The 14,041-nt window shown below is 33.2% G+C and overlaps 1 protein-coding gene across 1 annotated transcript; it reads left to right on the top strand.

Annotated features, from left to right (window-relative positions):
- The first annotated feature begins 533 nt into the window (after positions 1–533).
- Positions 534–4,035, top strand: LOC120069953 (probable ubiquitin-conjugating enzyme E2 16). The gene is made up of 6 exons (XM_039021801.1): positions 534–693; positions 866–969; positions 1,298–1,400; positions 1,516–1,579; positions 3,342–3,430; positions 3,600–4,035. Exons 1-6 carry the CDS (start codon positions 664–666, stop codon positions 3,693–3,695), a joined length of 486 nt encoding a protein of 161 aa, XP_038877729.1. The 5' UTR covers positions 534–663; the 3' UTR covers positions 3,696–4,035.
- The last annotated feature ends 10,006 nt before the right edge of the window (positions 4,036–14,041 follow it).

Below are 14,041 nucleotides of genomic sequence, written 5' to 3'. Positions count from 1 at the left end.
AAAGCGCTTAGGATGGCACCACTTCTAAGGGTATTTTGGTCATTTTTACTCCTTTGAAGCTTGATTGCTCTTTTGAGCTCCTGCTCTAAATTAACCTCTAACAGCCCGTAATAGTTCATTCTACCTCTAAGATGCTTGATACTTGTAAAGTCATTAAATTTACCAAGTAACGACTTTGAATTAAATGGGATAGGATCACACATTTTCAATGCTATAAAAAATTACTGAGAATTTTAAAATTGTTCTCTTTCTTGTATTAACAAACAATTGAATTCTTTTGAAATTTGTTAGGATTTGAAATCCCTTGAAATCATGGGTTACAACCCGAAATAAAACCTAAAGAGTAAACTACCTAAAACCTAGGGCGAAAAAAGTAATTTCCTCCCAATTATTAAAGTAAAAGGAGGAAAAAGAAATAATATAAAAGGTTAAAATTAAGGGGGGAGTTATAAATTAATTTGGGAAGATATTTGAAAAGTAAATGGGAAAAGAATAGAATAGGTTGGAAATTAAAGGAAGAATGGGGAGTGGCGTTATTAATAATATATATAAGGCGTGGCCGCTCCACTTTGTCCCTTTCCCTCAACCATCTTCGTTACAATTTCGCATAATTAATTGAACTCTTTCCTCTCTTTCTCTGGCATTGCGGAGCCAAACCCAAGCATGACCAGCTCCTCCGACTCCGCTCGTAAGGTAACCCATCATCATCATCATCATCATCATCATCTTCTTCTTCTTCTTCATCTTCTTCTTCATCTTCTTCATCTTCTTCCATTCATCAATTCCCCGCCTTCCAATTCTTCCTCTTCTTCCTTTCCTTTCCTCTCTGATTTCATTCCCTTCTCATTCTTTGATTCATTTCCAGGCTCTCAGTAAGATTGCTTGCAATCGCCTCCAGAAGGAACTCCTTGAGTGGCAGCTCAATCCTCCTGCTGGTTTTAAACACAAGGTCACCGATAATCTTCAGAGGTATTTCTATTTCTTCTTCCTTTTTAATTTCCTCGTAGGGTTTCTCTTTTTTCCCTTCTACTCGCTTTCTGGGTTTCCTTCATACTTAGGGAATACCAACCACAACCCTAGAATTTTATGTAATAACCAACAATTGGTGTTGTTGGGGCTTGGTTTAGGTTTGATTACGTTCTCCTCCTTCCTCTCGAGTGTGGTGGAGATCTTTGGTTTCATTTTTGATAAAACCGCGAAGTTTTCTTTGTTTCTTTTATTTCTCTATAGATTTTACTTTCTTTTGCTTTTAGTAGGAATTAATTTGACGTTCATTTCTGGGTTCTTTCCTTGGAAGGTGGGTGATTGAAGTCAACGGAGCCCCTGGAACTCTCTATGCTAATGAAACCTATCAGCTTCAGGTGGACTTTCCTGAGCATTACCCAATGGAAGCCCCACAGGTTTAAACATAATCATCCAACTTTCAGATCATTTCTATTCCAATTACCCTTTAGTGGCTAGGCTACATTTATCGATTACATTGGGTTTGATTTTCGCCTCCCCGTTTTATTACAGGTTATATTTCTGCATCCAGCTCCTCTGCATCCTCATATTTATAGCAATGGTCACATTTGTCTAGGTTGGTATATGGATAGTTTTGTATTGCTTTTTCTCGTTGGATTATTCTATTCTTTGTGTTTAGGTTTAGGTTTAGTGGTGGCTATATTGTTTGCTTCACCATCCACTCTACTTAAGGGATTGCAGTTCTGCAGGATTATCGAGTTCATATTCTATTCCTTTCTTCTCTCTGTTGTCTGTGTTTAGACTTTTGTTTTTTTCCCCATCTACATAGTTTTGAGTTTAATGCTGTCTAAGGAGTTCTGTTTATATTATTTGTGTCAGAGGTCAGACTTCAAAAGGTCGTACAATAATAACAATAGTTGAGTTTAATGGAATTTCACACAAGTAGATATCTCAAATGGGACATTAATAGATTTTCTATCATATAGTGGCACGTTGTCTGTAGGCTAATCCGTGATTCGTCATGGAGGAACGCGAATGACTTGATGGTACATAAATTTTTTGATATATATGATATATCCTGTCCTTTTAGTTCAATAGAAAGAAAATCACTTTATGTTGGATGTGACAGCAAGTGGCTTACATCTATTTATTTACAACTTCTCAATTATACAGTACAGAAAGATAAACTAGTGTACAGAGGTAGTACTGCTTGATGTTGGATTTCGTTCTTTTTGATATTAACAAGTTTGTATAGATGAAAAGGCCCTCTATGCTGATAATTTATTGTAGGATCGTTGTTTATTTTATCATGTTATTGACTTGGATGTTCATTTGTCTGGTTTGTTTTAGAATATTTGAACCAGTTGGTCATACACACGCACACTGCAACCGAACAATACCAACTGGAACCATCAATATGGATAATTGGATATTTGTTTTGTTCATAACTTCCAATTTTTATTTTTATTTTCCTGAAAGTCGTAACTTCTTCCAATTGTTTGCAAAGACTTTTTTCTTTCCTTCCTCTAATGTTATTTTTGCTTATTGCAATGGAATATAAATACCATAAAGTTTGCATGAATCTGACATCCTACTTTCAAAATGAATAAAGATAATCATGACTTTACTTGAACAGGATTTCTATAGGTTGTATTGTACAACTATGTCCTCGAGTTCTCAAAAAATGAATAGAACTAATTTCAATATATTTAAGTCCAATCTGACAAATAAACAATAATATAAAGAAAAAAAATTTCAAACATGTTAGATTGTAATTGCTTCATATTGCAAGTCTTTAAAACTTCAGATTTTACAATACATCATTAATCATGGAATCTTTTAAATTATTTAGTAGCTCTAGTTTATGTTTGTTCATTATAGTAATCTAAACTTTATTCATCTGTTTGGTTTCCTTTAGATGGAAATTTGTTGAACTGAACCGAACTATCAATGCTTGTTTTGTTGGGTATCTTCAAAGGAAAAGAAATCTCAAACTAAACCAATTTAGTTTTGATCGTTGGTTTGATTTTGAACAACTCTATTATTTGCAATGGATGTAGTTTGAAGGTAAAGTTGGGAATTTGCTTTCTGCAATTTGCAAGTTGCTCAAATGCACTTTGTATGTGTGATTGAGATGATGTTTTTTCCGAGTTTATATGGTGGTGTAATAGTTGCGCCTGTTATTTTCCTCTTGTACATGTTTCTGCATTGTGTCACTGTTTGTTGCTCGTGCATGTTTGAATTGTGAATTCTATCCTACCCATGTTAATTTATGATGTGGGGTTATTTGTTACCTATTGGTTTTGTATGAGAGTTTAGTTATCACCTGTTTAGCAAGACTGACCAGTGTTACTTCCCTTCATTCTGAAACTGTGTAGATATTTTATATGATTCATGGTCGCCTGCAATGACTGTAAGTTCTATCTGTATCAGCATTCTCTCCATGCTGTCGAGCTCCACAGCAAAGGTCTGATACACTTCCTTCCATTTTCATTCTATTGTATAGTTAATATATTTTTCATAGAGGTGCTGGAAATAACAATTGCTTTCTTTGAAATTGTTAAGATTTAAAAAACGTGTGTGTACCACCTTCAACCAGAATCCCTCTCTTGACGGTCTGTTGTTTTCTATTGCAGCAACGCCCTGACGATAACGATCGTTATGTAAAGAATTGTAGGAATGGAAGATCTCCAAAAGAGACAAGGTGGTGGTTCCACGATGACAAGGTGTAACCTAAGATCTTCCATTGTTATATGCCTGTGGCTTCTCTTATTTGCAAGGTGAAAGAAGTAGAAAATGATTATGGAAAAGAAAAAAACCAAGTAAAGTGGTAAGACCTGGCATTTGTAAAGGAAGATGAATTTGTGCTTTTTACCAATGTCTAAAGAACAACTTTCTCTTGTCCTTTCTTGGGGGTGGGTTATCCTTCTTGGGTGAGAACCTCTTGTTACAAATTCATAAATCATCAGTAATGCCTCCTTCCTTTCACATCATAGTGGGTCTTTTTATAGTTCCAGTGAATACTATGAATTTTTTAAATAAATAAATCTCTATTACTGTAATCGAACTACATCTCTTTTGAGAGCATTTATCTTTTAATTGCTTTCAAAATGCATACCTAAGTGAAAAAAAACCCCTGAATTCTTGCATGTTTTCCAGTGAATTTAGTTTTTGTATGCTTGAAATTAAGTTTTTCAAATTAAGTTTTATTATGTTGCATAATAAATCGTGTTTTAAGAATTAGAGATAATTTTAGTTTGTAGAAATTCCAACTTATGTGCGACAACTTTATATTTAGGATTACTAATGCTTTTTGTTTTTAATTTGGTAGTTTGAAACTCGTTTCCTGGTAGTTATGTTTTTAAATCTTACTCATTTTTTAAAAACATTTGTAAAGGCTTTATTTACTGTTATTTACATTTTCTTAATTTTATATCCAGTAGATTCATAAGTTTAGAGACTTTTGAAGGTTTAGTGATTGAATTTGAAGTTTTGAAAATTCAGAACCTAATAACCACAAATAAAAACTGAAAATGATGGCCAAGTCAATTTGGACTTAGTTGATTATTTAGGTGAACGTACAACTAATTTGATCCAAGATAAATATATTAATATAATTACCAGTGAGTAATTAAAGTGTATTATATCCAAACTTCAGACTACTCAATGTTTACTTGTCCAAGACAGACAATTTTGTCACACCAAGACTTGTTTGGATGCGACCTTAAACCTACCAAATAAATGTCTGAATTTTGATTGAGACATTGTTTTAAATTAAAGAAACATAAAGCAAAAGTATTTATTTGATCAATTGAAGTCAAACGTTTGTTGCTGACTTTCGTTGTTCAAATTAATTTTCTGACCCTCGATCTTTTTTTAAAGACATTCTTATTTGATTTCTCACTTGTGTTTTGTTTTTGGTTGACATGGAAAGTAAATGATGTTGGTAATAATGAAATAACTGGGGTAATTGGTAACACTTTTAGAATTAATAATTAAGTGGATAATGGATCTTTTTTAATCAAGTGTATAGTGGGTTCAAAAAAAGTAAAGTGTATAGAAACAATTTTAAAGAATTGTAAATATATTAAAATCTATCCATTATAAACTCTATCATGACGACTTTTATCAGTGATAAACTCTATTGTTGATAACTTCTATTGTTGATAAACTTCCATCAACGATATAGTCTATCACTGTTAGACTCTCTAAGAGTTAGATCTAAATTTTATTATATCTGTAAATTCTTTTGCATTATGCTATATCTACTAATACTTTAGGTCTGATTGCTATATTTACAATTGTCCATATAATTGAATAAAAAAAATGGATCTTAAAAAGGGATGGAAGTCAATAAATTGAATTCGAAATTGATTAAATTATAAAGATTTCAGTTCTTTATTTCAGAAATACTTGTCCTGTCCTTGAAAAAAAAAGGGAAAAAAAAATCCAGTTTTTAAATGTTATATTCATATCCTTAAAATTTTTAAAAGACCATAATATTAAATATTCTTACTAATAGTATATGAATGAAAACTATTAATACCATGCTTTAAAATGTCCCTTAACTTTCAAAAGTTGTATTTCTTTTTTATACTTTTAACCTTGCAGAAATTTCTAAAGAAAGTTGTATTTCTTATTTATACTTTTAACCTTGCAAAAAATATTAAAAATGTCTTACGGTCAGTATATGGATGGAAACTATTTATGTGCACTCTATTACTTCATTCTTCCATTTTCTCTCTCTCCTCTACTTCAATCTATGACTTAATATTTTTTTTTTCCTTCCTTCTTCAATACCCTCTAACTGAAATTGTTTCATCCCTTAATCTTTAAAATTATCCTCTTCATTCAAGATAAATAGGCGCAAGGAGGAAGGGGAATAATGGAACTATGAATGAACCTTAGAACTTAAATGTTCTAACAATTTTGTACATTTAGTAGTTGAAAGGGAGTTAGTCTGGGTTTAATACCCAAAAAGAGAGATATGTCGATAAATTGGAGTCATAATTATGGGGACAACCAGTGAGAGGAAAAAGAAAGAAAACATGTGCATTACCAATTTTTTAGAGATAAAAATTTTGTTGATACTTCTTATAGTTATAGTTCAAATTAGTCTATTTGTTCACTTGTTGTGGTCATTTAAGAGGTTCCTAATGATCGAGAATGATATTCATTTGCCGACTCTTTTTGTATTTGGTGATTCATTGTTTGATTGAGTTTTGAAAGGAGGTTATTCTTGAATTGATTCTCCCAATTCAAAATAATTTAAAAGGAATTCATTGGACCGTTGGAATTTCTTACATATTTATGTTTGGGCTTGCTAATAAATAAGAGAACTTTCCTATTTATTTAAATTTTTTATATAGAAGAAAAGATAAAGAAATGAGGAAAATTGAGATTGAAAAATGAAAGAAGGGGATTAAAAGGGTATTCAGAAAAAAAGAGAAAAATAATGGAAAATAAGGAAGTGTTGGGTCATAGGATTGAAGTAAGGGAGAGAGAGAAAATAGAAGAGTGAAGTGATGAGATGAATATGTAACACATTGAGTTCAGAAGGGATACATATGAAGGAACTGAGATCAATCTGAATGAAAGAGATCTTAAGGATATGAAAGTATAGTTAAGAAAGACTTAAAAGAAATGAAAGTTACTACCTATACCAACAAGAAACACCTTCATTTTCGGTGGCTTAACTATAGAAACTGTTTGGAGTAATCCTATGTTGGGTGACCTCCTAGGAATTGAGGAGAATTGAGATTGAAGAGAATTGAAAGAAGGGGATTAAAAGGGTATTCAGAAGAAAGAGAAAAATGATGGAAAATAAGAAAGTGTTGGAGCATAGGATTGATGTAGAGGAGAGAGAGAGAAAATAGAAGAGTGAGATGATGAGATGAATATGTGACACCCCGAGTTCAAGAGGGATATATATGAATGAACTAAGATCACATCCGAATGAGAGAGATCTTATTCGGATGTGATCTTAAGGATATGAAAGTATAGTTAAGAAAGACTTAAAAGAAACGAAAGTTACTATTTATACCAACACCTTCATTTTTGATGACTTAACTATAGGAACTGCTTGGAGTAATCCTATATTGGATGACCTCTTAGGAATTTTCCTTGGAAGCATGTGAGTAAGGATAAAGCTTGATGGGGCCACTCGACCCTTTCTTTAAACCTCAGCCACAATCACTAAACTTGTTCCAAGAGATCAACTAGTTCTCTAGTATTAGAAGGCCAAGCCCAAGTCTTATCAAGGCAGAGAAAATCACCACCCATAAGCTTCTAACGAAGTAAAACACACAGCTGACTTGCAAGAGTAAATGAAAACTTTATAGGCTAAAAAAACAGACAAAGCCCATGGCTAATGAGCTCTTTTCATAGGCTTAAATTAGGAAGCACAAAATGAAATATTAACCTGATTTATTGTTGAGGCATTGTTGCTAAAGTGGCTTGTGACTGAAGTCCTTTTGTTAAAAAAAAAAGCATGCGCACACACACATGTTGGTATGTATGCCCTAAGGTCATGTAGTTAATAAGTTATTTGAAATAATGATTGATTATTTTATATATGCAATTATCCATTAAGGAAAGTTCCAAGGTTATTTTATGTAACTTGAATAGTATGTGGTAGACATATAGGTAGATCATGTTCAAATAATAACCTAAATGGTCTATCGTATATGGATAAGATTGGGTCCTATTCTAGCAACACTATGGATACGATCTATTTTGTAAATGTTACAACAGTTGTAAGTGTTACAAACGATTTGATCCAAATCGTTCATATGAAGATATACGAGTGGAGGTATCTTATACAAAGAGTTTGTATAAAATCAGACCACGAAATGAATAATCTCTCTTTATAACATCGTTGATTGAAGAGATTAACATTTCATAGGATGACTATACGTAACTCGGCCTCCATCCTATGTGAGTTATGAAATCCCATCCATAAGAGCAGTCTTTTGATTTGTATAGGTGAGAGTGGCCTGAACTTGCCGGCTCAATAAGCCTACCATTTTGGGGATTTATTCAAGTAGAAAGCTGGGAATATAGTAATACAATATGGAATTCTCTCATTCCCATCCTTAGGGTAAGTAGATGAATTGCTCCCTTAAGTTCTGACTCCGGGTCTTGAACAATGGGCCCCCTCACTTTCATTGGCCTAAGAGAGTTTTTTTTTTAATTATTATTATTATTATTATTTTTATATAATGGTAGGACCATAAACAGGTTGTTCATTAGAGGATCGATGGGATTTAACGAGTAAGAGGTAATTACAGAGGTAAATTGATAATTTCATTCAATCGTAATTACAAGCAATTCATAAAGGATTGACTTACTGATAATTGGTTATACCCATTGTTGCATGCAAAAATGTTGATTGCTATATGTCATGCTCGTGTAAAATTAATGAATTGAATTATCTAAAATGAACATAAGTTTTCCCTACTTAAACCCAAATGTAAGTTTAAGCAGAGTTTCCTGGTGAGTACCAGGATCGAACACATGGACTTGATATAACTTAATTAGGACTGGTTAACTGACTTTCACAGTATTTCCTAAGTATCATACGTCTAGACTAATTGTGAGGTGAAACAGGATTAAAGGATGAATTATATGAATGGTATGTGTTTAGCGGTGTGTGATGGTGATGATGGTGTTGATGATAGATACAATAAAAAAATAAAGCAACATGCATTGAAAAGATGAAAATCAGTTGATAAACAGGGTTGAGAAGGTTTACTAACATTCTCCTAAGTAATGCATAAGTATGCGTTCATGTCATTAATTTATAAAATGAAGAAATCACTTCTCAGTTTTTCATGCCACATTTACCCTATCTCTAGGACACATGCTTAAGTTTTATATGACAAAAAGTTAACTTTGTCTTTAAGTTACTTCTTTATTTGTTTAATGAGTTCCACAACCACTTGGTCTTTCAAGGAATTAGCTATTTATACTTAAACCGATTTGTCAGATGGATTCAAGCAATGGATTAAGCACACATTAAACAAGATGAACTTTAACTTATGCAAAACTTGTGAAAATATCAATTTAATCTTCTCAACCTATTAGAAATTTAGTTGTCATGATGTAGAGAATTGGAAGCATGAAAAGATGAGAGATAATGGAAACCATATTTATATTAAGAAATATAGAGTTTCTCAATCTTAAGATCTAAATACAATTTTCTAATAAAAAGAAAATAAAATAAAGTTGGGAGATGAATGTGTCAAGCCGCCGGTTGTAATTTTTTGCTCCCTCTGGCTTTAATGGTGGCTGTTTCAAGGTAGTTGCAATGGATGTTGGTGGTGCTTTCTCATTTTTCAAAGAAGAAGATTAAGCTTTCACTCAGAATTCTTCAAAGAAAAGCTCAAGAAGTGGATGACAATGGTGGTTTGAGGGGAATTTTGGCAGAACTTTGACCAATTTCTTGGCAAAAAGTTCCACACTGAGATAAAACTCTTTGGACTATTTATAGGCATCAAAAGGAAGGTTCTTAGCCTCTTTCTAATGATGATCTGACACCTTGCATTTAATTCCATACATTGCTACACTGAATCCTCGCGTCACAGATTCATTGATTATGTTGCGACTGCCTCAAATTAGCTACCAACTTACACTTTGATTTGACATCCACTGCTTGCATTTGTCGTTTTCCTTTCTTCATGTTTCTTCTCAACGCATGGTTCTTCGCATGCAATATTGAAGTTGAACTGATCTCTTTGTGCATCCACGAATACAACTTTTGTTTCCTTAGCTGATGTTTGCTTCTTTTTATAAAAGTCCTACGTTTAAAGATGTTAGATTTTAGAATTTTTAGGATAATGAGTTTTGTAAACGCTTGAACAAAAAGCTTATTTATACTAAAGGGATTGAATTCCCGAAGCGGAAGTACGTGAACGCATTCGTGTCTCTAATTTCGTTTATACAGAACTATAAAATATAGAGTGATGGAAACAATATGATAAACAACAGAGAACCTAAACATGCTTCTGCTGAATTAGCAGAGAGAGGACAGAGATATGTTACTAACTCTTGAAGAACCATCTTCTTGCTTCCCCTCTTGTGAAATCTTGAACTGTGAAAAAACTTCTTTCGAACTCAAACACCAAATACAGCAACCCAAGAATAACATAGTGAGGACACCACCAAAATATCTTTCTCGTTATTCTCATGGTGAGAATTAAAGAGACTTGTGGGCTTCTGTGTGTTAATTTTGGTGAAGGGAGATATTAATTTTTTAAAGAGAAAATTGCAGAGAAGATGGAGATCTATTAAGTTAATCCAGAACTGTGATTCCAAAATCATGTATATCAAAATGGCCTCCCACTTCCTATTTTTATGAGAGAGATGGAAGTTAATTATATATATATATATATATATATATATAAACTATATTTTACATCATATATAACATATAACATATAGTTCNTATATATATATATATATATATATAAACTATATTTTACATCATATATAACATATAACATATAGTTCATATTATATTACATATAATATAACCTATAGTTTATAATTTTCTCACATAACCTATTCATTCATATTAATTTTAACCTATAGTGTCTTTATACGAATCATATTCATGTAAATACTATTTGAATCATATTCAAATATTTATTTCTCTCATTAAACCTTTATATTACAATGTATCATATACATTATATTAATTGTACCATATACAATTAATTCCCTATAATTGATTTGAACAGTTCAAATTAATCAAAAAATAATTTGATTCTCATTAATTCTTATTAGCTAACAAGGGGACCTTATGAACCTACAGATTGAAGCTCTAGTGATACGAGGTTAATTAATTAAACTCTTTAATTAAATTAATCAACCTTTATTAACTGTCGGCCACTCCATTAAAGACTGACAATTGCACTCTTTACACTATAGATATATTTTTGTGTCCATTGGATACATCTAATCAACAGTGCATTGACTCTTCGCAAATTGCTCGTAAGTACAGCTGGATCAAAATAATCATTTTACCCCTGTTGTCACATCTAACTTTTTAAGTAATATTGATCCGTCTAATGAATAATTAGTCATAGTCAAAATAATCGTTTGATTTTGTGTTGATCATGGTTATCCACCTTTGTTTTGGCTTGCCCTCATGGGTGTCATGCGAGTATCCAACTAAGAGCAAATGCCATTCACAACTAAAACTCTTAATAGGCAGATTTTTCCTTGTGCTAATAGCGAAATTATATTTTTTTTAGATTTATTATTAATAAAGTAATTTCTACGAGTTTGAACACATTAGCTCAAACATCTCCCAACCCCATATTTTAAAGGAAACAAGATTCTCATTGTTGAAATCGATTGATGATTTTTTCTTAGAAAAAATTTGCAAAAGAGATTTGAGGTAAAACTTGCATACATGATAAATTTAAGAAATGTTTCCTAAAAAAAGATTCTAAAATTGAGTTCTCATGCCTATCTTAAAGAATCAAAATATTGGTCAGCATAAGTATTTGAAGGATCTCTTACCGAAGAGTTCTATGAGCGCGTTTAGATCGTTCCAATTTCACAGTGACCGAAATACACAATATACATTCAAATGCACAGTTATGCAAACAAACAGTCAATTAAAGGCATGCTTTGAACAAAAATAAACGAGGGAGAGAGAGTTGCCATACCAGTTGAAGACGTTCTTCAAACATCAAAACTTAATGCAGCGGAAACCTCTACCTGATCAACCAACGGCCAACAAAAGTATCGACTATAGCAGCACGAACAACCGCACGAACACGAACGACGTGGGGATGACACCACCAGAAAAGAGCCCCAGGTATTCTCGGAGTGAGAACCCAAAGCGTGGTCTTTGGTGAATTTGGTAGAGGAAGGAGGAAGACCAGATCGTGTAGACGATAAGCAAGTGAGAGGGAAAATGACGCTATCTATAACAAGATACATATTGTTTAGGGGAAACTACACGATCGTGTAGATTTTATTGAACGATCGTTTAGGAAAAGGTATACGCTCGTTTAGCTAACACGACACAATATACGATCGTTTACGAAAACTATCCGATCGTTTAGGACTTAGTGTGCGTTCGTTTAGGCGCGAGATGAACGATCGTTTAGGTGCAGAGCGACTATCATATATGCTCTCGATTTTAAGTGATCAATTACTTTTCACTAACACACTTCTTTCTATCTCTTTTGGGACGACGATTCAAAATGAAACCAATTTTCATCTTAATTCATCGGTTACAATAACCAATACTGCCCCACTAACGCACGTCCAAACATGACAAATTGGCTTAATTATCATATAATTAATCAATTAATTAATAATAAATATAATCATATTATATTTTTACCCTGTAGTTTGATATCACATATCTACCATAATATTTTCTCCTCTACTTGATATAAATCATATTTATATATAATTTCCTCCAAAATAACGTATCTCATACATTTAGCCAATTATATCATATATAATTAACTAGTCCAATTATATCATATATAATCAAACTTTCTCTTGTCAATTTGAACATTTCAAATTAACCCAAATACTGATTCTCGACTTTATCCAAGCTACCCAAGGGGCCTAATAGACTTGTGGCTCAAAGCTCCAACGGTACGTGAATAGCTGACTAAACTCTTTAGCCACGAGATCCACCATCCGTTAACTGTCAGACATTTCATTAAAGACCAACAGTTGAACTCTTCTTACCACAAATATATTTCTGTGTCAATCGGGTATAACCAATCATAAGTACGATGACCCTTCACAGATGCTCGTAAGTATAGCTTGGTCAATTTACCATTTTGCCCCTGTAATTACATCTCACTCCTTAAGTACCACTGATTCCTCTAATGAACAATACAACATAGTCCAACTATATGTGAACACCTCTCGGGCCAAGAGAAGGTGTGTGGCGCCACATCGTTCAAGCCCCGGAATCAGCCCTTAAGGGAGCCATCTATCTACTTACTCTTGCCTCGGGGAAGGAGTGAATTCCATCTTGTGTAGCTGAGTTCCCAGCTCCCAAATCAGACGAATCCCCAAAATGATAGGTTTGAATCGGCGACCTGGCCACTAACACCCATACAAATCAAAGGACCGCCCTCAATGGCAGGAAATTCCAACTCACTCAGGATTGAGGTCATGTTACCTATGGTCATCCTAGTAAACTGAAGTTTCTGTTGATAAGGCAGGGTTGAGAAGGTTTAATAACATTCTCCTAAGTAATGCATAAGTATCCTTTCATGTCATTAACTTAAAAAATGAAGAATTCACCTCTCAGTGCTTCATGCCACATTTACCCTATCTCTAGGACGCATACTTAAGTTAATTATATGACAAAAGGTTAACTTTATCTCTAAAGTTCGTTCCTTGTTTTATGAGTTTCACAACCATTTTCTCTCTCGAGTAGTTTGCTATTTCTACTTAAATAGATTTGTCAGATGGATTCAAGCAATGGATTAAGCACACACAATATGAAATTTAACTTATTCAAAACTTGTGAAAATATCAATTTAATATTCTCAAATCATTAGAAATTTAGTTGCTCATGATGGAGAGAATTGGAAGCATGGAAAGATGAGAGATGATGGAAATCATATTTATATTAAGAGATATAAAGTTTCTCAATCTCAAGATCTTAATACAATTTGCTAATGAAATGAAAATAAAGTAAAGTGGGGAGATGAAAGTGTCAAGTCATTGGTTGCGATGGATGTTGGTGGTGATTTCTCCCTTTTTAGAGAAAAAGACTAAGCTCTCACTCAAAATTCCTCAAAGAAAAGCTCGAGAGGTGGATGACAATGGCGGTTTGAGGGTAAATTTGGCAGAGCTTTGGCCAATTTCTTGGCAAAACTTTCCACACTTGAGATGAAGCTCTTTGGGCTATTTATAGGCATAAAAAAAAGGTTCTCAACCTCTTTCTAATGATGATTTGATACCTTCCATTTAATTCAATGTCCTGTTGCATCGAATCCTTGCATCACAAATTATTGGTTTTGTCGCCACTGCCTCAAATTAACTACCAACTTGTACTTTGATTTGACATCCACCGCTCATGCCTTTG

This window comes from Benincasa hispida, chromosome 1 (genome assembly GCF_009727055.1).
Source record: "Benincasa hispida cultivar B227 chromosome 1, ASM972705v1, whole genome shotgun sequence".
Lineage (NCBI taxonomy): Eukaryota > Viridiplantae > Streptophyta > Magnoliopsida > Cucurbitales > Cucurbitaceae > Benincasa > Benincasa hispida.
Note: the sequence above shows the minus strand (reverse complement) of the source record. Positions and strands in the feature narration are given on the sequence as shown.

Bases quoted from the DNA above. Each gene is read 5' to 3' on its own strand.
- LOC120069953 (XM_039021801.1), top strand. From the start codon at position 664: ATGACCAGCTCCTCCGACTCCGCTCGTAAG. The intron at 694-865 runs GTAACCCATCAT...ATTCATTTCCAG, and splicing joins CCTCCGACTCCGCTCGTAAG to GCTCTCAGTAAGATTGCTTG. The intron at 3,431-3,599 runs GTCTGATACACT...TTTCTATTGCAG, and splicing joins TGTCGAGCTCCACAGCAAAG to CAACGCCCTGACGATAACGA.